The sequence below is a fragment of the Heteronotia binoei genome, chromosome 3, assembly GCF_032191835.1.
Source record: "Heteronotia binoei isolate CCM8104 ecotype False Entrance Well chromosome 3, APGP_CSIRO_Hbin_v1, whole genome shotgun sequence".
Lineage (NCBI taxonomy): Eukaryota > Metazoa > Chordata > Lepidosauria > Squamata > Gekkonidae > Heteronotia > Heteronotia binoei.
Window position 1 is genome coordinate 156,270,884 of NC_083225.1, and position 23,627 is coordinate 156,294,510.

General features: G+C 41.5%; 1 protein-coding gene and 1 long non-coding RNA gene across 5 annotated transcripts in view; one reads left to right on the plus strand and one right to left on the minus strand.

Moving 5' to 3' along the window:
• Nucleotides 1-2,370: 2,370 nt before the first annotated feature.
• On the minus strand, nucleotides 2,371-11,404 carry LOC132568656 (uncharacterized). The gene is made up of 3 exons (XR_009555203.1): nucleotides 11,179-11,404; nucleotides 6,382-6,515; nucleotides 2,371-2,572 (listed from the first exon to the last, which is right to left on the minus strand). It is a non-coding gene; the product is annotated as an uncharacterized LOC132568656 (long non-coding RNA).
• Nucleotides 11,405-11,465: 61 nt separating this feature from the next.
• Nucleotides 11,466-23,627, plus strand: part of DCLK1 (doublecortin like kinase 1) — a 347,460-nt gene continuing 335,298 nt past the window's right edge. For 3 of the 4 annotated variants that reach the window (XM_060234697.1, XM_060234695.1, XM_060234698.1), the window contains exons 1-2: nucleotides 11,466-11,753; nucleotides 17,042-17,430. In XM_060234697.1, coding sequence (XP_060090680.1) covers nucleotides 17,055-17,430 — 376 coding nt within the window. In that variant the 5' untranslated portion in view covers nucleotides 11,466-11,753; nucleotides 17,042-17,054. The remainder of the gene's footprint in view (nucleotides 11,754-17,041; nucleotides 17,431-23,627) is intronic. The other variant, XM_060234700.1, reaches the window with a different exon arrangement.

Sequence of the window (23,627 nt, forward strand, 5' to 3'; positions counted from 1 at the left end):
AAGGTCAGAGCTATGGAGAAATCTTCACCTCAGGGTCCTGCAGATTGCCTTTGGCATGTATCCTGGCATGCAGGAGGCATGGTGCTCTTGCTGTCTGTGTATGTATGCTAGAAGCAGATCCTTCCTAACAGCAGCCCAAAATGGTGGCTCTGTAAGTTCAGCCTGGCCCAGCTGATAGGACTCTGTGACCCGCTTTAGAGTCCAGGCTCATGGGTCAAAAACCTCTTATTTAGCCCCTAGAAACTACCTGGGGCATCAGAGCTGAGCTACCATTTTCTGCCACAAACATCCACAGGTGTGAGAATATTGATCACACATGTGCTCTAAGTGAAATGTTGATATTCTCTTTCAGGAGACTGATCACTACTATTACTGAGCACTGTAAATATGGGATCTTATTCATACAACCTTTGCTCTTTTTTGTTATTGATACACTTACAGAAGATGGGGCATCTTGTTATTTCTGTTTTCTGGAGCTCAATAATATTCTTGGCCATGACGATTTCAAAAAGATAATTTTTACTGTATCTACTATATACTTTCAGGTAATGGCTATTCCTTTCATGACTGTCTAGGCTTTTCCATGCCCAGCGAAAATGTTGTTTCAGCCATTCCCAGACCATGAGTTCTGCAGGCCAGTGTTCTGCTATACAGAGAACAGTGTGTTGGACTGATTAAATTTTGATTTTAATTAATTGTCCCCAATTGCTTCTTTGTGTGAATAGCTTAGTGATTCATAGATCTCACTCAGTAAAATTCTTCTAGTACAGTATCAAAACTGCATTTTGGAAGATTATAGTATTACATTTTGAAGCTTTTTAAAATTGTGTCATTTTGTGTCTCTGGGTAAGGTATAGCATGCCACTAGAACTGAAATAAATATTACACAGAAATAATAATCGCTTTAGCCACAAGAAGAGCATTCGCATGAAGGGCTTGTCTCTAGCACAGTAATGATTTGGGACAGGTTTCATAGTTCTAGCTAATCCTTTTCAGCATCTCATTGTTGCTTATCAGAGATGCAGGTCTGACAAACAGTGTCCTTAATTCACCCCATTTCCTGGCTGCACAAGCATTGCCCATTGCCTCTGTCTCTTAATTTTTGCTGGTCATGTGCATTTATGGTGTATGAATCACTAGCAGCCAAGATGCCGTTTTGGCCTTCATACCCCAAAGTGCAGCAAAAGAAGTACAATCTGGCTTTTGAAGGCAAAGCACCCTGAAAAGTCAAGGCAAAATGGACACGGGTTGTGCCTTAGAAGCAAAGCATCTGTTTTATACATGGAAAGTCCCACAGCTAATTCCTGGCGCCTACAGTTGGAGGGTCTAAAGCAAAAATTCTTTCTCTTCCAGAAGAGAAGTGTCTGCCAATTGGAGCAGACACTAGAGTCCGTATGGGGTTGCTTCACTTAAGCTGTAAAATGAAAATTCAACTGGATATAAATTTCAGACTTCTAAATGGATGTGCACTATTTATAAGATGTTAAATGCCAATGTGTCACACTAGGCATGGGGAAACTTGGCTTCCAGTCTTCACTTGGTTACTTTTGGCCAGGTGTTCTTTCCCAGTCTGAACTATCTCACATGTACGTTGTGAAGCTAAAGGGAGGAAGGGAGAGCTGTGTATGTTACTATGAGTTCTTTGGAGGAAATGTAATAAAAATAAGGTTGCAAATTAATCACCTAAGTATCTCCTTCCTATTCTTAACCACCCCCAACTTGCTATATCCAGACAAATGCCTGGGAATTTGTCTGCTTGAAGATATATTTATATACTTCAAATTTCAATGCTTTAAAAGGAGCAAATGATCTTTGTATTGTTTTGTAGATTTGGATCTATGAACTGACTTTCCACTTAGCGACAAAGGTAGCCATGTTCCTTCCCCTCTCCAGTTCCCTCATCTGTGTGCCTGCCTGTCTTCTCCCTCTTCTCCCATCGTCCACTTTTTCTATGACTAAAGATTGTTGCACACAAAGGAAAAACACGATTCATTCACAGGGCATATGGGCTACTTTGATCTTTCTGTGTAATGCTGTAATTCTTCCAGAGATGTTTACAATGAGAAAAGAAAGAGGGGGCATCTGTAAGGCCAAACTGCTGCCAACAGAACTGGGGAAGAAAGGAATGCTGACAACGCTTTAAATGAGCCAGATTTTGGACACACAAGATCTGTCTGCTGCATATAACAATGTTCAATTATTTGGCAGCTACTGAAAGAGCAGACAGTCAAGACACAGGTGGTACAAGCCCTGCACTCCATCCCCTCCCCATTTTAGTTGTAGCATTCAGTACCTGAATAATAATTTAAAAATGTGTTCTGCATTAGTTATTGTGCTTCCATTTAAAATATAGTTTAGTTCTTACAGAGGTTTTTGTGTGTGTTTTGAAAAGAAAAGCCACTTTTTATTAACACTTGGCTAGGTATGACTCATCAGAACCACCATTCAGAAATGTATGTAGCCTTTAGTGAACTCTTGACATGCTGTTCAGCATCCTTGTTGAAGATAGGCCTATTCAAGCCTGGTCAGTGCCTGGATGGAGAGACCTCCTTGGAATACTCTGCCTTTAGTTCTGTGGTAGAAGAAAGATGGGAAAGAAGTGGACTGATTCACAAATGCATTATCAGCAACCACACATTCAAATAGGGTTGCTGGGTCCGACTCAGGAAACATCTGGGAACTTTGGGGGTAGGAGCCAGAAACAAGGTTGTGACAAGCATGACTGACCTCCTGTCAGTTCTGGCCATCACATTTTAAGGGACCATGTTCCTGTTAAATGCCCTCCCTTCATTGGAAACAATGGAGGATGGGGGCACCTTCTTTTGGGGCTTATAGAATTGGACCCCCTGGTTCAATTGCTCTGAAACTTGGGGTATATTTTTAGGAGAGGCACCAGATGCTATGCTGAAAATTTGGTGCTTCTATCTCAAAAAAACCCCAGCCCCCTGGAGCCCCAGACACCCATGGATCAATTCTCCATTATTCTCCAGTGGACATTCACCCCCCCACCTTTCTGATAACCCTGAAGCAGGGGGAAGGCCTCCAAATTGGGGATCCCCAGCCCCCCAACTGGGAAATGGCAACCCTACATTCAAGAGAAAAAACAATGCAGCTGCAGGAAAGCCAGCAATGCATACACTTATGTAAACTAGGCTATAGTTTCTGGTTTTTCAAAAACATCTAAAGTAAATGTAAAGCACCTATGGGGCAGGTATGAAGGTCACCATGTAGGTTCTGGACATCTGAAGCATGCTGTCCTCAATCCTTTACTGCACCCTTCTTGGCTACAGCAAGTACAGAAAGAGTACATGCTATGTGAGCTGTGTCTGGAGAGTACCAGTCCAATAGCATAGACAACTATGACCTGCCTTTTGTAGATCCTCACTACAGCTGTCCCCTTCTCTTTCTGTGTTAATGCCTAAGCACTGATCTGAGAGCATAAGAAATTGCCTTCTAGATGACTGCTTAGAATTTTGAAATAGTGCCCCAATCCTAAGTGCATTTACTCAGAAGTTCTGCCCAGGTACATGTACATAGCCTTAATGCACCTTTTAAAAATAATCTTCATCAGCTTGGAAACAACTTGTCACATACAGGAATGAAAGAAGTATTGTTGTATAGAACGTTGACCTTTAATTTCACCAGACAAAGTAATTTTTAAAAATTGCATTCTGGTAACTTTCAGTACTTGCTGCTTGTCAGATTTTTATATAATTCATCAGTTTCACGATCCAGAATTTAGAGAAGATGCTGCTAATAAGAGGGATGTTTGCAATGCTAGGGTAAAGTTGCCAAAAAATGTGATGTTTACCTCTGGCAACAGAAATGGTTTGCTGTAAAATAAATCCTACACAAGCTTCACTCCATTTGTAGAGACTGTGCCCTTTCCTACACAGACAGATCAGCGTGGGCTGAAGATGCCTGCAGTGTGGTTTGTGGAGATCTGATTTGCATAACAGAACATCCAATGTGCACTGACTCTCAGGAAACAGATCGGGAATGCTTTGATAAAAGGGCATATTTATAGCATTGAAAATTTAATAAACACTCCCTCTTCCCAGAGCTGTCTGGGAATTCTGGTCCTGTGAGAAGTCTGACAGAAAATTCTCAGCATCTCATCAAAGAACTACAATTCCCAAGGTTCTTTGAGGGATGGCATGAGAGTCATATGAAACAGCACAGACATGCACAAAATCACTCATGTGAAATGCTTCCGCTAATTTAGGGGAAGGGTATTAGATGCACAAATTTATTCCATTTATCTGGTCAGAGAACAACATTGTCAGGATCAAGTGCCTTTAGCAGCTCTGAAGTGAGAAATTAAGCAGGAACAACATTATTATCCCATGATGGCCAGATGTAGAAGCGAAATCACCTTTCATATGGCTACTGAAGGTTCTGGTGCTTTATCTTGTAGCCACATACACATTGTTTTAAATAAGAGGAGAAACAACATTCTTTATGGAACTCTTAGCACTGAGACAGTTGCTATACCACTTTGGATTACACTAGGGTTGCCAAGTCCAATTCAAGAAACTTCTGGGGACTTTGGGGGTGGAGCCAGGAGCAAGGGTGTGGCAAGCATAATTGAACTTCAAGGGAGTTCTGGCCATCACAATTAAAGGGACCACACATCTTTTAAATCCCTTCCCTCCATAGGCAATAATGAAGGATAGGGGCACCTTCTTTTGGGGCTCATAGAATTGGACCCCTTGGTCCAATCTTTTTGAAACTTGGGGGGTATTTTTGGGAGAGGTATTGGATGTTATGCTGCAAATATGGTGCCTCTACCTCAAAAAAATAGCCCCCCCCAGAGCCCCAGATACCCGCAGATCAATTCTCCATTATTTCCTATGAGAATAAGTCTCCATAGGGAATAATAGAGTTCCCTCCCCTTCCCCTGTTTTCTCTCTCTCACTCACACACACGCTTAACTGTTTCTGGTGCAAGTGGGCAGCCGTGTTGGTCTGAAGTAGAACAAAGCAGAAGTCTTTGGTGCCTCCACAACGTGGTCTGGAAAGTACAGGGGCTACGCTGCTCTTTTACACACACACTCATTGTCCAAAACGAAAGCAAAACAACGCAGGGGCCTGCACTCTGACGGGGTCTGCTGTTTCTAACCCTTCCACATGAAGTGCTTCCTGCGCCAATTTAAAGGCACACAGATATTTTAAAACAGGACCTGTTTGCAGGTCCTGCCCAAGATCTAAAGAGCCAGTTTGGTGTAGTGGTTAAGTGTGTGGACTCTTCTGGAAGAACCGGGTTTGATTCCCCACTCCTCCACTTGCACCTGCTAGCATGGCCTTGGGTCAGCCATAGCTCTGGCAGAGGTTGTCCTTGAAAGGGCAGCTGCTGTGAGAGCCCTCTCCAGCCCCACCCACCTCACAGGGTGTCTGTTGTGGGGGAGGAAGGCAAAGGAGATTGTGAGCCGCTCTGAGACTCTTCGGAGTGGAGGGCGGGATATAAATCCAATATCTTCTTCTTCTTCTAAAGGTACATGGTGGATGTGGGGGGAGGAGCTTCCCCCGCCGGCCAGCTGGCTGGGGGCAGGAGAAGCCTATAAACTGGGGAATCCCCCGCTGGAACCTGGGGATTGGGAAGCCTAGATTACACAAAGGAAGTCAATACAATCAACAGGATGGGACATCCAATAAACAGTGCAATAGGATTTTGATTGCAGAAATGTGGAACCAAGCAGAAATCTGAACAGAGCTGAAACACAGCATAAGAATTTATGTATTTTTTATGCTTTTGGGTTTTATTGGCTGGCTTTTAACGGTTGTTAATTTTAACGAAATTTTGTTTCATGATTTTATCTTTCATGTTGTGAGCCACCTCTGATAGGTATCTGAAGAGGCAGCATACAAATGCTTTCAATAAATGACTATCTTACTTCAAAGGGGAAATGCCAAAAACTACTTCAAGCTCACATTAGATCCCTGACATTTACACATGATGAAACAGAAAACAAGTGGCACCTTAAAGAGTAAAAGTTTATAGTAACATATTTAATGAGTCTGACCTTTAGATTATATGAGACAACTTTTTTGCCTTTCCCAAAAGATGGCTTATTCAAAACAGCAAAACATAATGAATAAAATAAATACTAACATTAAAAATTAAAACTACAAATGGGAAGCAGAAGGATAAACACTCCAGGAAGCCATAATACAACTTTAAACAACTATAAGGAAAAATGGAAGAGACCAGACTTTAAAAAATTAGCTATTGAAAGCATATAACAAACATGAGAGTGTACACAGTCCAAGACAAATGACAGAAATGATACCAGGAAAACTGCTCTGTAGCAGGAATCCCACAAATGGGGAGCAATCACAGAAGAAGAAAAAAAACCACTCACCTCCATTACAAACTACCTACCCTCTGAAGGTGAGTGAACCAGAGAAGGCTGCTTTGCACTTTCTTCACATGAAAACAGCAGGCCTCTGATGTTCAAGGTGTTTAGGGAAGAGCCCTTTGAATTGTACCCACAACATTGTACCCAATGTAGTTCTCTGAGGACAGAAGAAGAGTGCATATTATGGTGAGTCCCTGTTCAGAATCTGGCCATCATGTTTTGGACCAAATTCCAGAGTGGTGGCCATGTTGCAGCAAAACCAAATTTGGAACCTTCAAGCAAGCTTATTATTTAAGGTGGCATAAGTATATTCTGGACCAGTTAAGTCAGGTATGTCAAACTCATTTGTTATGAGGGCTGGACATGACATAAATGAGACGTTGTCAGCCCGGGCCACGTGTGTCATAAAATGTAATACCAGCTAGTGGAGATATAAACTTTATAAAGGGCACAGACAAACACAAAGATTTTTGCTCTAAATTATGGTATCAAAATCTGGAGACAATGTATGTGCTATAGCAATTTTGAGTATGCTGCTCAGGTGTGTATCTGTAAGTTGCAAACCTATTTTTGCTTTATTGACATTCATTGCAGAAAGCTCATGGTCAATGCTCTGTGCCCTAGAACCCAAGGGAAAACATTAAATGACTGGGCATTGTAAGCTTTTGTACATAAGTTGCTTTGTGTGCTGGTCAAGAAGATGTGAAAGCACCATGACACAGACTGAGGGCTGATCTACAAAACTATAGTATTCCCCAGAAAAATAGCTGCAACTTCTATGAGGCAGTGCAAGAATAGAGAGACAGTTTAGTGGTCAGTCAGTATCAGCCTACTATCTGGGAAATCTTGGTTTAAAATCCCCAGTCTACAAAAGGAAATGTGCTGGATATATATTCTTAGCCTAATTAATCCACCTAACTGGCTTGTTGTTATTTCTCATCTAAATAGTTCACATTGTTTTCATACTGAAAGAGACATGAAGGCATGAATACAGTGCAAAAGAAACAGTTCACATTGCTTTCCTACTAAGAAAGTCTGGATCATAAGGACATGAATACATTGAAAATGGACAGCGAACCCAGTTGCATCCAGGAGAGCCCAGGCAAAATGAGCTTAACAAAACACACACACTGCAGCATGGCAAAAAAACTCTTACATTGAACCAAACTTTGTTGGTCTTAAAGATGCCCTTGCGATTGAGGCAGCCAAGCAAATCAACCTCTCACTTTTCCCCTCTTCCCCAAGGGAAGAGGAGTCAGTGGAGGAGCTTGGAGGAGCTTGGTTCTGTAGCTCTGCTGTGCAATCCAGGCTATCTCAATCACACAGCAGAACTACAGAGCCAAGCTCCTCCATTTGCTGAGGTTTCTCCTCCCTCCTCCTCCCTTGGGAAAGAGGGAGGAGGAAGAGGGAAAGAACAAGAGGCTGCTTTGCTCAGCTTCCTCAATTGCATGGGGAAAATACAAAAAAAGCACTGGCAAAACAAGTTGTGATGAAGCCAGTTGCTTCATCACAGCCAGTTGCTTGCGGGCCACATACAAGTCCTGTGGGGGACAGATCAGGCCTGTAGGTTGTATGTTTGACACCCCTTACGTTAAAGGATGGTGCTCTTTCCTCAGGCAATTAACCCCTGGAATCCATTTAATAATCTATCCATATTGTTACTCTTCATTCTATTGCTACATGTTTCTTGGTATTATATGTGTTACATTGTAGAAAGTCTCTCCAAAAAGTAATACATGTGACGGACTGCTGTGTAGACTAATTTCCATGATGTATGGGATCTACTTAATGACTTGTGTTTCTCTGTTAATTAGTTACCATCAGAATCTGACAGGACGTACATAAATGCCTGTAGGCAGGTCAAGTCCAAACTCTGACCTGGATGTTGTAAGCATAATAACAAAATGAATTTTTTTTTAGCTGCAGCTTTACATGCTGCTTTACATGCTGGGATTCTTTTCCTATATAAAGGCATGCTCTTTAAGGTAATTCCAGCTTTTTATTATGTCCTTCATTACTTGCCTGCCTTACTAAAATCACAGTCCTTTAGCCTAGTTACTAGAGTGCTACTGAATTTATTGGGGCTCATATTTCCAGTCCAAGGGACAATAGTACAAACTCACAGAATCTACTGAAGTCTAAACAGTGGTTATTTACTCCAAAGCATTCTTAAGATTGCACGGTCAAACATTTTAGCTTACCGTGTAAGTCAGTCCTATGTGTTACTCAGAAGTGTTCATCTTCATTCAGCAGAAATTACGTATATCCTTTTTAAAATTCTGAGAGACTAGAAGCTTAATGTTCATTTGAAGTCCCTCTTTCATTTATTTATTTTTCCTACTTATATTCCGCCCTCCCTGCTGAAGCAGGCTCAGGGCGGCTTTTTATATCACTCTGTGGCCAGTTCTTCTAAGTTGGAAAAGATATGCATATAATTGCTTTTTTAAAAAAATATGCATTTGATAAAAAATTAATAAGAAGTATTTTATAAGGCTACATCCCCTACTGTGAAAGTGGTTTCTGTGAAATTGTGTGTGTTTTTATATACATATTTTACTCTTAGTTTTAAATTGATTTATAATGTTCTTCTTCTAACTTGGGCAGAATGGCAGAGCATACATTTTGTAAAGAAATTTTTAAAAATGGACCTCAAGTTAGTAGAGCCTTAAAAAAAAAACCTTGGCAACCTTGTCTATGAAGAACTAACTACTTCTAGTTGTTGGGGAACTAAATCTATGTCTAGTTGTGACTATGGACTGGTCTGATGGTTCACTCAAGTCTGCCTGGGGACATCTGGAAAAGAAGCAAGAGAAGCAACAGGTATATAAAGATTATATTTGCATGCTACATAGGACCATGTCAGCAAATGCCTCCATTTAAGTCAACAGTTCAACTGGGCAAGCCCAAAGTACGGACATTTCTTCTATTAAACTATTTCAATTATTTTAAGCTAGTTTCAGAGGGTAGTTGTGTTGGTCTGCAGTAGAAAAGCTGGATTTGAGTCCAGTATCACTGGAGAGCCAGTTTGGTGTAGTGGTTAAGTGTGAGGACTCATATCTGGAAGAACCGGGTTTGATTCCCCACTCCTCCACTTGCACCTGCTAGCATGGCCTTGGGTCAGCCATAGCTCTGGCAGAGGTTGTCCTTGAAAGGGCAGCTGCTGTGAGAGCCCTCTTCAGCCCCACACACCCCAAAGGGTGTCTGTTGTGGGGGAGGAAGGTAAAAGAGATTGTGAGCCACTCTGAGACTCTACAGAGTGGAGGGCAGGATATAAATCCAATTTCTTCTTCTTCTTAAGAGACCAGCAAGATTTTGGGGGTATAAGCTTGTTCATCTCTTAAACTGGTAGTGCATTCAAATCTAGCTGATTATTTTCAATATCAACATACAGTTCTGTGGATATCCTGCCCCCATGTTTCAGGCCTGGGCAACTATCCTCTTCAACAGGGCATGAACTTACTACTAATTCAGGATGCATGGAATTGCAGTGTCAGTGTGAAGGCCAGACATTTTAAGTGCGGTGGTTCAAACACACAACTGTGTGTATAAAATACAATCAAATCACAGCTGACATGGTGACCATATAGGATTTTCAAAGCAAGTGATTAAGCAGAGATGGTTTGCCACTGCTTTCCTCTGCAGTCTTCTTTAGTGGTCTCCCATCTTACAAATACTGACTCTGCTTAGCTTCAAGATCTGATGAGATCAGGCTACACCATACCATTCCGCATCTCCAAACACAAAATTAGTGCAGTCCTAAACAACTCATGCCCTTCTAAAATCACTGACTTGGGCTTAATGGATTTAGGAGGGTGTAATGCAGTTTATGACTGCACTCACTGTGACCCCTTTAATACAGTTTTTGGATTCCTCTCATTTTGCATTCCACAACTTGTTTGCCAGTTGACCCTGTGAAGAGGCTTCTACAGTGACAGCCCCAAAAGTAAAGGGAGGGAGGATGACGTACACTGAAGATACTCTTAATGCTCCATTTAATGTATGCTACAAGGAGTTTGTCATGGGGTGACCAACAAATACAATGTAGCAGGATCAGCTAGTGGTTCTTACTGGCCCTTGGATAAAAGGTGTCCATGAAAGTTTATCCCCCTCTCCGCAAAAAAAAAAAAAAGAAATCCTGTTGGCCATCTAATGTGCTGGTGGTGTAAAGTGCCCTCAAGTTGCCATAGACTTATCTATGGCAAACCACCTCTGCTTAATCACTTAATCACCCAGACCTATGGCAAACCCATGGAGTTTTCAGGGCAAGTGGTTTGCCATTGCCTGCCTCTGTGTACTTCCTTGGTGGTCCCCTATCTAAATACTGATCACAGCTTTGCTTCCAAGATCCAGCCAGCCAGGTTTAGCCAGGTCACGGACTCTAATGCTGCAGTCACACACACTAAATAATGCACTTTCAATCCACTTTTCAGCTGGATTTTGCCAGTTCACAGTAAAATCCAGTTGGAAAGAGCACTGAAAGTGGATTGAAAGTGCATTATTTAGTGCGTTTGATCGCTGCCTAAGGTGCTACTGGACTCAAATCTAACTCTTCTGCAAGTCAACACATCTGCCCTCCTAAAACACTTCTATAGAGATGTCAGGCTGCAGTTGTGCTTGGAAATCCCTCTTTGCTATGGAACTGTTACCCCCCCCCCCCGCCCCATGTCACATTGTATGGATAGCGTCGGATATTCCTCTGTGTCAGAAGGGGTACCCTCCATAAGCCCCCGCAACTCTTCTTAGTCTTCTCCCTCCCCCCCGTCAGAAAGTGGTCAATTTTTTAAAAAAAGTAACGATGGAGCCGAATTTAGGCGACTTACGTCTACGTGAACTATCAAGCAACACACTCTAGTCTGTACATGCTCAGACGCACTCTTCTTCTGTCTGGCTTCTAGCTTGGGTCGAAATCCGGGTCGCGGGCAGAAGACAAGAGAGGCGCCACCCACGTGCCTCCCTCTGCCGGCCTTTCTGGCGGCTCCTGGGGGAGGCCAGGCGACCGTGGCGGCCCCGCCCTCTGGCTGGCGAGGCAGCGCGCGGGATTAGCCCAGCCGGGTGTGAAGAGCCGCATTTCTATGAGGGCCGGGCTAATGCAAATCACTCCCATAAGCAGCCGGGGGAAGAAGAAAGGCGAAGCAATCGCGGGAGCGTCTTAGCCAGCAGCATTAGCCACGCCGAGAAGAAGGAGGAGGGGGCCGCGGGAAGACGCACAACAAAGCCAGCCGAGCCTTGTCTTGGGCGGACGCAGTTGCCAAGCCGAGCCGGGTAGGGCTGGTGGCAGCGGAGCTGGGCTTTGTCCTTTTAAAAGCCGGCCGGGTATCCACCCCTTTTTTGCAGCAAGCTCTCCAAGCAGCCTGCAGTTGTGAGGGAGGGACGCCCTGCAGTTTCCAAGTCACAGGTAAGCGGTTTTGAGGAGGGTCGCGAGAAGCAATTCCTCGGATCCAGACACCACCACCCGCCAGCCCCTTCTCTCAGTCACGGCAGGATTAGGCTGAGGCAGTTTTTCAGCTGCTGCCTGCTGTAACCCAAAAAGCTTGATTTTTTTAAAGAAGCGTGTGTGGTTTTCTTACCTGCATCTATTGTCTACGGGATGTGCTGAGAGGAGGAGGAGGGATATAGGAGTGGGTACATTTAGAGCTTAGGAGGTGTCAGCTTTTTTGAAGGGGTGATTTTTTTCTTCTTCCTTTCCTTAAATCTGTGGCAGGTTCTCTGTGATTTGCACCATTTTGGGCCGCCTGACTGAAGTAGAGATGGAGAGGAGGAGAAGCAAGGGTCCCTGCCTGTCTCAGTGCCTGTCATTGTGTGGAAAGCTGCTGTGTAAAACAAGCCAGTCACATTAAAAAAAAAATTAAAAAGGTTCTTTTTGCCTTGATCTGGCAACAGACATCATATAGTGCTTGGGCCGTTCTGTAGCCTTTTAAAAATTCTAATTTGTGCCCACTTCTGTTAGAGCCATGCTAGAGACCGTTATTTCATGCACTGATAGCTGCAGCATTTTAAAATGTGCAGGTGCAGGCAGGGAAAACATGCCCCATCTGTTAACATGGGGGGCAGATGGTGACACCTCTCTCTTTTTATTAACAAAAAATAGCTGGCAGATTACAAGGGTGAGCCTCTGCTTCCCTTCGCCCCACTAATTGGTCATACACTCCATTATCGTTGGTGAATCTAGGTGGTCCACGTGGCTTATTATTCTATATTTAAAACGCACCACATTTTAAAGGATGGCTTTAAAAACATTATGTAACTGAGGGTAGTGGCTTTTCTAATGGCTTACTAAATAGATCCCATTGTTCAGTCTTCTCAATGATTTGTTATTGATCTGCAGTATTTGGGTCTGTGTGTGACTGCTTTGTAGAGTTACCTACCGGCTTTTGCCATATTTGTAATTTGCCTGTAATAGTTTTACGTGGTGTGAACTGCAGGGCATGAAGGGTCTTAGCAGGGCGTGTTCCATGATACAGTAGCCTGTGATCAGGCTTGATTTATTGTCTGCGTGTTCAGGTCTTAGGTTGCCACTCTTAAACCATTTGCTGTTCATTAATTCTTATGTAAATCTTGGGGAAGAGGAAGGACTTCTCTGGATTAAATGGCTTGGGGGTTGTGGTCTCTGCCATGGGGTGTTGAGCGCACAGATTTAAGAGTGCCAAAGCCATATTGTGGGCAAGAAGAATTTCCTTCCATTTTTAAGGTACTGGTTGAAATAAAATTGTTCATACTGGGGAGGAAAGAATTTAATTTCTATTTTAAGGGTTCTAGTTGAAGTAAAACTGTTCATACTGGAGAGGAAAAATAATTATCTACAATTTCTTCCATTGTGTGTTTAAAATGTTACTCCTCTGCAGTGTCACGCTGGTTTTTCCTTTTACTTTGCACAGTAACCATATAGGGCTATTTGTTAGTCATAGTTGCAACTGTGTCCCATAATTTTTAAAAATTAGAACAGAGTCCCATAATTTTTATATAATTGTATTGAAAATGCTGCTGCTGATGATGTTTGGGTTCAGGCCTAAACTGACCCTTCAGCTTCTTGCTAAAGGCATATCATTATGGTTATTGCCATACATCACCATCTCTTATGATCTGATTTTGACAGGGCACTGTTTTGCTTTCTGGCTTGTGGTCGTCTTCAAAACAGAGTGTTCCATGACACAGAAATTCTAAAGACAATAATCCCCATATGCTAGTGAATATAACTCATTGCCTATTCTGGAGATCATGTGATATTCATACTAATTGGGTATGAATTGGGAGATATAAGAAGTCTGGAATATAAATAGCCTGCTCTCCTATACAGAGGATTCAGGATATACAGTTTTGTATCCTGTCAGCATAAATTTAAGCAACTCCTGCAAAATGCAACAATAAACAGTAGGTTAGATGGTTTAAAAAAGATTACAGAAAAATCATGGAACATAGAGAACTGTGCTAGTTAAATGAAACCTCCATATTCAGAGGCAGTCTGCCTGGGAGTACAAAATACGGTAGGCAGGCAGGGGAGAACTGTTCTTGGAAGCTTCTCAGAAGTACCTGGCTGGCCACCATTAGGATCAAATCACAGGATGTTGTGGCCAGGGTCTGAAATAAGCTTTTATGAGCTTAGTTAGTCTTAGCTTTCTAAGATTTGTGCACACACAACTACAAATCTGGGTCTCACATCCAACTGTTGGTAACTTTAAAAGGAAAAACAAACCCTGTCACCTAAAGATTAGTGGTGATAGCAAGCCCACTCCTGCTATTTTCTCTTCTTTATTGGAAATCAATGAGATAAAAAGCCACTTTTATATTAGATTTGGATCTTTTTTCCTTTTTGCTATAAGTTAATTTTGCTTAAATCTTTTTTTTTTCATAAAATAAATAAAACTACATATCTTGGCTGTGGCTTTGAACAAAACATGAAAGTGATCTTAGAAAAAACAACTACCTTGCTTTGTAGGCTTATAAATATTAGTACAGCGCTTGCAAATATGTACATCTTTAAAACTATATTCCTATCCTGAGGGAAAAGATCAAAATGTAATACATTACCTGTATTTCTTTCTCAGAATTGGCTTAAGATGGTTTAGTATATGTACTATATTTGGAAACTGAATTGTTGGGTTTGTGTAAAACTCCTTTTATTTTTGATTCATTCATTGTTATCATTGGTGTTACAACATCAGTTGTTAATGATTGCTTCAAACCTGTTAACATGAACCAGAGACATATACAGATGTAATTCCATGAGATCACCAGCTTCCACCTGGAGGTTGGCAGCCCTGTTGTCACTGGGCCAAAGGGACTGGGTTCCAGTTCTTATATGGATTAGAATCACACTGCCTTCTGGATTTCACCACTTTAGGCTTTAGGTGAGGTGCTGCATATTTGCATGTTCCCCTTGGAAAAATTCCTTGCATGAAGAAAACAGTGTATTGGAGAGAAATGGGATTCTTCTTTTTCTGATGTGTTAATTTTTTAATAGGAGCCCCCAACCCCTCACGAGCTTTCAAACCTGAACTTCCTCCACTGCAGCCCAAAGTAGTACAGTCCAGGGAAACTTTACTGCTTGCATCCAAAAACTGTGGGTCTTATTTTATTAATGGTTCCTATCCTATTAATGTTTATGCTCTGTGGTAATAATAGAAGGCCTTTAGACATAATTTCCTTGCAAAGATTTTTCCCTTTGCAGAGCCCTATGTTGCATGGCCTCTCCATATTTCTCCCAGGAAGAGCAGGAGAAGAACCTTAATGGATTACCTGTAGTTTGAGTCCTATGCTGTCTGTTGCTGTTCTGATTTTTAAAAATATAGCTGTATTTATCACCATGGTCAGGATGTTAATGGGGTATGCCAATCTGCATGGTCAAGGAATGTCCCTCATAAGTCTGGGATTAATTCTCTACTTGGGCATTTAGAAGGTTAGAACCATCTCCCATTTTGAATCCAGTTAATTTTATTCAGAAATATGAAAATGGTTTACTCCTTATCATATGGCCTTTCATGCTGGCTATGGGTTGTAATCATTCTAGTTTGTTTAATCATTCTAGTTGTAATCATTCTAGTTTATTTCTAGCCTGCAGATAATGCTTAGAAGGCAAATGATCTGAATTCCTAGAACCTTAAGGAAACCTAGATGCCAGTAAATTCAAAACCCTGCCATAAAGCAGCCCTTAAAAGAAAACCAAAACCAATATCCCTTGCTTATAAAGTAGGTCCTGTCCTGATCTCTTTTATCCTAGCCAGGGCTTTTTTTGTAGAAACAGCCCAGCATGAACTCATTTGCATATTAGGCCTCTCCCCCGACATCACCATTGTTTCACATAGGGGTTTGTGTAGGAAAAGCCCACCAGAGCCTCATTTGTATATTAGGCCATGCCCCCTGACACCAAGCCAGTTGGAACTGTGTTCCTGCACAAAAAAAGCCCTGATCCTAGCTATAAATGAAAGTAAATAAGAAGAATGAGAATTATGGCATCTGTGAATTTTACCATAGGTAAAACCCTCTGTTTTGTCTGTGCATTCAGCTGAGCTTTTGCAGAAATACTGTGTGATAGATTCCCCCATCATAGGAATCTCACTGGTATTAGGAAGTCATAGTGATAAAAGGAAGATGCTTATTCAGAACTATTCCGAATCATTGGCAGCTCACTGGCTGGTAAAAGTACTTACAATTCACTAAGTGACAATGTTGATTGTTTGTGGTCAGACTTGGAGTCTATATAGGCAATTAAATATCAACATAAGGCATATATTTATTCCCTGTAGTTATATTACTCACACTAATCCCATCCAAGTAGCGGAAGCATGATGTCCTAAACCTGCCTGCATAAAATAGATAGGAGAAATAGAATTGCTGGGAATAATTGGTTTGCTGCTTTAAAAATTATCATGCATATTAAAGTGAAGGAAGCATGATTTTCTCATAATATTGAAAATAGAAAGTTCAAAAAAAGGTGGGACACTGCAGTGGGATCGTGTAGTTGTACTAGTGCTGTCCAGTTAGCCTGACTAGTACAGTAAGGAAATGTTCGTTCTTTCAGGAAAAAAAAATTATAGGTCACAAAATAGCATGGGAGGAGGTGAGGGAAGAGAAATAGTGTAACTTATCAATGGTGATGCTGTAAGCACAGGTAGGTACAGTGTAACATTTGGGCATTCACTCATACAAGAGTTAAAAGAAGATTGTAGAAGCACTTCATTTTCTCAGTGATGTTTTTTGAAGACTTGAAAAAAGTATAGTCTTTTAACAGAATAGTTATTAGAGGAAGGAGGGAACAGCTTGGATTCATTACAATGTAAGAGTGAAAACTGGTGTTTATTGCAAAAATGGGCTATCTGGATAGGTCTCTGGATGGAACAAAGAGGCACTGGTATATCTTTCCAAGAATGTTTGAGTCTCTCCTACAATAAGCATCCTTGTGGGGAGTCTGTCTGAGGAGCAGCCATTTAGTTATAGTTGCTCTTGCATAGCTCAAGGACAGTTCTTCCGGCATGCTATGTGAAACATGATCTGCTGCTTAGCTGATGTTGTCATATACTATATGACACTCAACCTACTTTTTATGTTAAACAGAATTTTCACGCATTATTGAACAAATTGTCTGAATTTACTTTGATGAAGCAGTCTTTATAATATTAATTGGGCACAGCTAAACAATTGCAATGGGTATTAATTAACTTCTGCTATGTGTCTTCTCTCACCCACCAGATTAACTTTCAAGATGTCCTTTGGGAGAGATATGGAGCTGGAACACTTTGACGAGCGTGATAAAGCACAGCGGTACAGCCGAGGGTCCCGGGTTAATGGCCTGCCTAGCCCAACCCACAGTGCCCATTGCAGCTTTTACCGAACCCGCACTCTACAAACTCTCAGCTCAGAAAAGAAGGCCAAGAAAGTTCGCTTCTATCGCAATGGTGACCGCTATTTCAAAGGGATTGTGTATGCCATATCCCCAGATCGTTTCAGGTCTTTTGAAGCCCTTCTAGCCGATCTGACCCGAACTCTCTCTGATAATGTCAATCTGCCACAGGGTGTGAGAACCATCTACACAATTGATGGTGCTAAGAAGATTACCACCTTAGACCAGCTGGTGGAAGGTCAGTAGAGAGAGAGAGTGAGAGATGCCATTATGTAGAATGTTTTCTGTGTGCAACTTTTGTATGCTTCTGCTGTTTGTAACTTTTACATATTGATATGCATGCAGTGTATCACTGTACTTTTCTAGTCTTGTCCATATATTTACAGAATGCTTTTATGTATAAGCAAAAAAGAGGATATGCCCAATCACAGTATAATTTAAAATCTGACGGTTGGGACAGGCAGGAAAATAAGGTATAATATGAGCAAATGCAGTTTATTATTCTTGTATTGTAGTTGTATATACTTAGATTACAGCACTATGGTACAATTAACTTGTGTACAATTGTCTGTGAGTAAGCTCAATTCAGTTAGGTGGGACTTACATCTGAAAAGGGCTTTTTAAAGGCAGGAACACAATTCTGGCCAGCTTGGCATCAGGGGGTGTGGCCTCATATGCAAATGAGTTCATGCTGGACTTTTTCTGCAAAAAAAGCCCTGCATTGGAGTATACTTGAATAGGACTGTAAATGTATAATGGGTTCTAAGTCAGCCACAGAAGGAAGAATTCAAGCCTTGCTTCCACAGTGCCACTGTCCTGATTGATTTTACTGCTGACCATAGCTGCTTTTTGTGGTTAAATGGCCTGTTGAAGGATTTGTGACTCTCCAATGTCACGTGCTGCTTTAGCTGTCAGATTATACTGTCCTATAGCCAATTGAGTGCATTTGTCTGTGACCAACTTTAACTGTTTTGTTGCCTTGTTTTGAAAAACAGTTGACATGGTCAGTTTTGCTATGGCAAAACATATGGCATTGTCTTAGTTCAGAAATAATGGAGGATTCCTCACACTCTGCATTTTGGATAAGGTAGCAGAAGGCATTTCTGTCAGCAGAATGAGACTTCCTTGCTTTTACCCTTTACAGGTGCATCCCAAAATAATCCCCTTAATAGCAGTGTGGGGGAACTGGAGATCTACAGTGAGAGGACAGAATCTATGAAAATCCTTCTCTTTTTTTGTTTGCAGTAATTGACTGTAGGGATGATATTGAATTGATATTGTTGAGGGAGGGGCTGGGATCTGAAGGAAGTATTTTTCAGCAAAGAAGTATGAACCCAGATCAATCTTTGCTAGCAGTTTAACAAGAGAACTTCTGTAAAGAAAAGAGACAAGGTACTTTTGAGTTCGGTTGTTGCATGACAGTGTAGTGCTCCTGTCTCTAAGTTGTGCAGAAATTCCAGTATCTGTCCATAACCTTAGCATTGTGTTTGTATTTTAGTATGACTAAAAACTGGAAGAGTCACAATGCTTCCCACAGTCTGACATTGACAAGTTAATGCATTTGTCTGTTGAACCTGGGAGCTCTCCAGGGTAGCAAACTTAGATCTTTACCAGCCCTGATCCTGAAATACTTTTAACTGGAGATAGCAAGGATAGAACTTAAGCATATTATGTCTGTATATTATAAGCTCTGCAACTGAATAATGGCTCCCCTGCATCATAGTTTCTGCCATAGTCTCCTTCCAAGACCTTTCCAGTACTGGGTTCCATATTTAAACTATCCAGTACTAGGTTATAGTGTCTCAGAAGATATCTGAAATTGCTGAGTTTCCAGGAGAGTTCTGGCAAATTAACTCTTATTGTGAAATTCATGTAGTTGGGCTCACTTTAAGATCTAGTTATAATTGATGGACTTGCTTCCGATTAAATGTGTGTATTATTTCTGATTGTTTCTTTATTTGCTCTAGAATATCTCTTATCAAGTACTTCTGTTTGAGATTCATATTTATCCATTTCAGCACAGGTATTGTAGATGAGCTGTAACTTTTAGGGAAATTTTAAAATAGGAAAAACAAATAGGAGGGAGAAAATTGGAACTTTGGGGAAAAAATTAAAATTATGCATTTTGCCCTTTATTATTAAACCCAAATGGATGTAATTGCTTCAACATTGTAACATTAGGGCATATAAGATTGTATTGTTTGGCATGTTTATATCTTGGTTCTCTATCCAGTGTTAAAGAAGGAGCCGCAAACTGTTGTATTCTATGGTACATTAGCCTCTGGTATGGTAGCTTTTGTGTTCTGAAAATGAGACAAAAAGGTGTCAAAGAAAAAATCAGGCTTTGTGATGAACAAGAGTTTTATTTGTACAGTCTCATAAGCTTACAATAGGGCATTTTTGAATTGAAAACACTGAACTCTTCAATAGTGTATGATTCCATATGCACAAAATCATAGAACATTGGTCATATTTAAGCAGCATATCCATGAGAATAAATAAATAAACATGAGAAATGTAGTATAGTTTATGTCATGTAGAAGAATCATTATCTAATGCATTCTTTCATAGGAGGATTTTTTAGTGCTTCTTGGAATTTTCAGGTTTTCTGTTTTTGGGGGGAGAAATCTTTGTGGAAGAATTTTTTTTAAAAAAAATTCTGTCTCCTGGGTGTTTCCACCTCTTTAGCTGTAGATCTTCCCAGGATCATCTAAAAGAATAATTCAAATAATAACTTAATTTTTAATGAGTAGGAACATTATATTAATGGTCTAAACTTTTGCTGGAAGTAGAAAACCATCCAGGATTTTTTTAGATTATATGTTTAATTATTCCTGCAATATCTTGACTTGGAATATTTTTCTTTTCCCTGTGATTTTAAAATGCCTTTAGCCCTTCTTAGTAAAAAAACAAAACAAACCTTCTCTGGTTCTGCTGCTTCATTAAAAAAAAACTCACTAGCATTCAAGGCAACTTGTATAAGCAGGTAAGTGGGTTTTCCAGAAATGTAATTGCTTAAGGCTGGAATCCTCAGAACACTTTCCTGGGAGTAAGTCCAATTGAATAAAACAGGACTTACTTCTGAGTATACCTGCTTAAAAAAAGGTAAAGGTAGTCCCCTGTGCAAGCACCAGTCATTTCTGACTCTGGGGTGATGTCACATCACAAAGTTTTCATGGCAGAGTTTTTACAGGGTGGTTTGCCATATCCTTCCCTAGTCATCTAAACTTTACCCCCAGCAAGCTGGGTACTCATTTTACTGACTTCAGAAGGATGGAAGGCTGAGTCAACCTTGAGCCAGCAATCTGAACCCAGCTTTCGCCGGGATCAAACTCAGGTCTTGAGCAGAGAGCTTGGACTGCAGTACTGTAGCTTACCACTCTGTGCCACAGGGCTCCTGCTTAGAATAGTACTATAAGTGTATGCTATTGTGGTGTGATCTGTCACAAGATTGTGATAACGGGTGGTAGCACTAGTATCTCTACTCCAATGCTGAGACCTCCTAAGTCTAAACAATGCATTTGCTATGAGCATCAGAATTCCTGTACAGGGAAAAGTAAAGTTGAACAAAAATGCAGGTAGAGTATTTGACTGCTACTGCAGAATTTAAAGTAGACTATTCTTTCAGATGGTTGGTACAATATTAAACTGGAAGTGGATGTGACCTCCATAACATCTTCAAGTAATCAGGGCTGTCACTATGAAAATATGAATTGCTTTATACTGTGAGACCTTCTCCCTCCCTGGTCCAGTCCATTATAGTCTATTTGGACTGTCAGTGGCTCTCCAAGGGTTCTAGCAGATGCCTTTCCCTGTATTTTCTACATCAGATCCCTTTAAACGGAATCTGGCAGGGATTTCACTTGGTAAATTGATTAAACCATTGGTGCTATGCTGGAATTGTACAAATTATTTTGGAATGTTTTTCTGAATTTAAATAACACTATCAACTAAGCATATGTTTTGACCAGGGATATAAAAGAAAGCAAAAAGATGTATAGGTATCAGGGTGAAGAACAGAAGCTCTCTCAGTCTCCAGTCAATTTTCTGGGTGATCTCACCCCACTCCCCCAACTTACTATCTTTTAATGATACTGCTAATGCAGCCAGTTTGGCTCTGAACAGTATAATAGAACTGAATCAGGGTAGTAGAACTGTGTCATGTCCCTTCAGAGCATTGTCCAAAAACTAGGTGGTCTTGTACACACTTCTCTAGTAAACTCTATTTGCTTCTTGTAAGTTTGTAAACAGAAAGATGTGCCAAAATCAACACTCTTCATACAGATTTTGAAGGCCGCTGCATACACTTCATGATGAAGTGTATGAGTCTACTTTATTTCTTTGTTCATCTCCAATTAAAAGCATCAGGTTAGGAGATGATGTGAAAGACCCTGGAGAGCTCCTGCTGGCCCAAATAAATGATATAGTGCTTGATAGATCAGAGGTCTGACTTATTATAAGGTACCTTCATGTGTTCCTATGATTGTGAAGAGGAAAAATCCAGAATTAGCTAAAAATGTATTCACCATCAAAGAAGATAGGAGAAATAGCCTTGTTCGTAGCAACTGTTGTAAGAACATAAGAAAAGCCATGTTGGATCAGGCCAATGGCCCATCCAGTCTAACACTCTGTGTCAAACAGTGGCTAAAAAACCCAAAAAAACAAATGCCATCAGAAGGTTCACAAGTGGGTCTAGAAGCCCTTCCACTTTGCCCCCCCCCACAAGCACCGAGAATACAGAGCATCACTGCCCCAGACAGTTCCAATAATATACTGTGGCTTATAGCCACTGATGGACCTCTGCTCCATATTTTTATCCAATCTCCTCTTGAAGCTGTCTATGCATGTAGCCGCCACCAGAGGCGTCACTAGGGTGGGTTGCACCCTGGGGTGTAACTGATTCAAGTCACCCCCCCCCATTGGGCATCACCCCTTTTGGAGGGCTGCGTCACCCCCTCCGCACACAACCCCGCCCACTTCACATGGCCCCTCCCTCATCCACCCTCTGGTCACATGACCAGCCCCCATAATCCAAGATACCAGTTTTGCCGCATTTAAGTTTCCCCCACTCACCCACACGCTTTAAGCTGAGCCGGAGGCAGCAGGGCCCCAGTTTCAGAATCCCGGCCAGCCCACACACAGCAGCAGCGTTCTAGTCCCAGGGCCAGCCCCTTCCTGTTGGGGGGGGGTCATGGGTCAGTGCCTGGGGCCAATGAGAATGCTCTGGGGGAGGGCCGATGGCCCCCTTGGCCCCTCCCTAGTGACCCCGCTGGCCGCCACCACCTCCTGTGGCAGTGAATTCCACATGTTAATAACCCTTTGGGTGAAGAAGTACTTCCTTTTATCCGTTCTAACCCAACTGCTTTGCAATTTCATTGAATGCCCACGAGTTCTTGTATTGTGAGAAAGGGAGAAAAGTACTTCTTTCTCTACTTTCTCCATCCCATGCATAATCTTGTAAACTTCTGTCATGTCACCCCGCAGCGGATGTTCTCCAAGCTAAAGAGCCCCAAGCGTTTTAACCTTTCTTCATAGGGAAAGTGTTCCAAACCTTTAATCGTTCTAATTGCCCTTTTCTGGACTTTTTCCAGAGCTATAATATCCTTTTTGAGGTGTGGTGACCAAAATTGTACACAGTATTCCAAATGAGACTGCACCATCGATTTATACAGGGGCATCATGATACTGGCTGATTTGTTTTCAATTCCCTTCCTAATAATTTCCAGCATGGTGTTGGCCTTTTTTATTGCAACTGCACACTGTCTTGACATTTTCAGTGAGTTATCTACCATGACCCCAAGATCTCTCACTTGGTCAGTCTCTGCCAGTTCATACCCCATCAACTTGTATTTGTAGCTGGGATATTTGGCCACAATGTACATTACTTTGCACTTGGCCACATTGAACCTCATCTGCCATGTTGACGCCCACTCACCCATTCTCAACAGATCCCCTTGGAGTTCCTCACAATCCTCTCTGGTTCTCACCACCCTGAACAATTTAGTGTCATTCGCAAACTTGGCCACTTCACTGCTCACTTCCAACTCCAAATCATTAATGAACAAGTTAAAGAGCATGGGACCCAGTACTGAGCCCTGCAGCACCCCACTGCTTACAGTCTTTCACTGCAAAGACTGCCCATTTTTACTCACTCTCTGCTTCCTATTAATTAGCCAGTTTTTGATCCACAAGAGGACCTGTCCTTTTACTCCATGACTCTCGAGCTTATTAAGGAGCCTTTGATGAGGAACTATCAAAAGCTTTCTGGAAGTCAAGGTAAACAAAATCTATTGGGTCCCCTTTGTCCATAAGTTTGTTCACTCCCTTCAAGAACTGTAAAAGGTTAGTGAGATCTTCCCTTACATAACCCATGCTGAGACTTCCTCAATAACTTGTGTTTTTCAATATGCCTACTCATTCTGTCCTTGATAATGG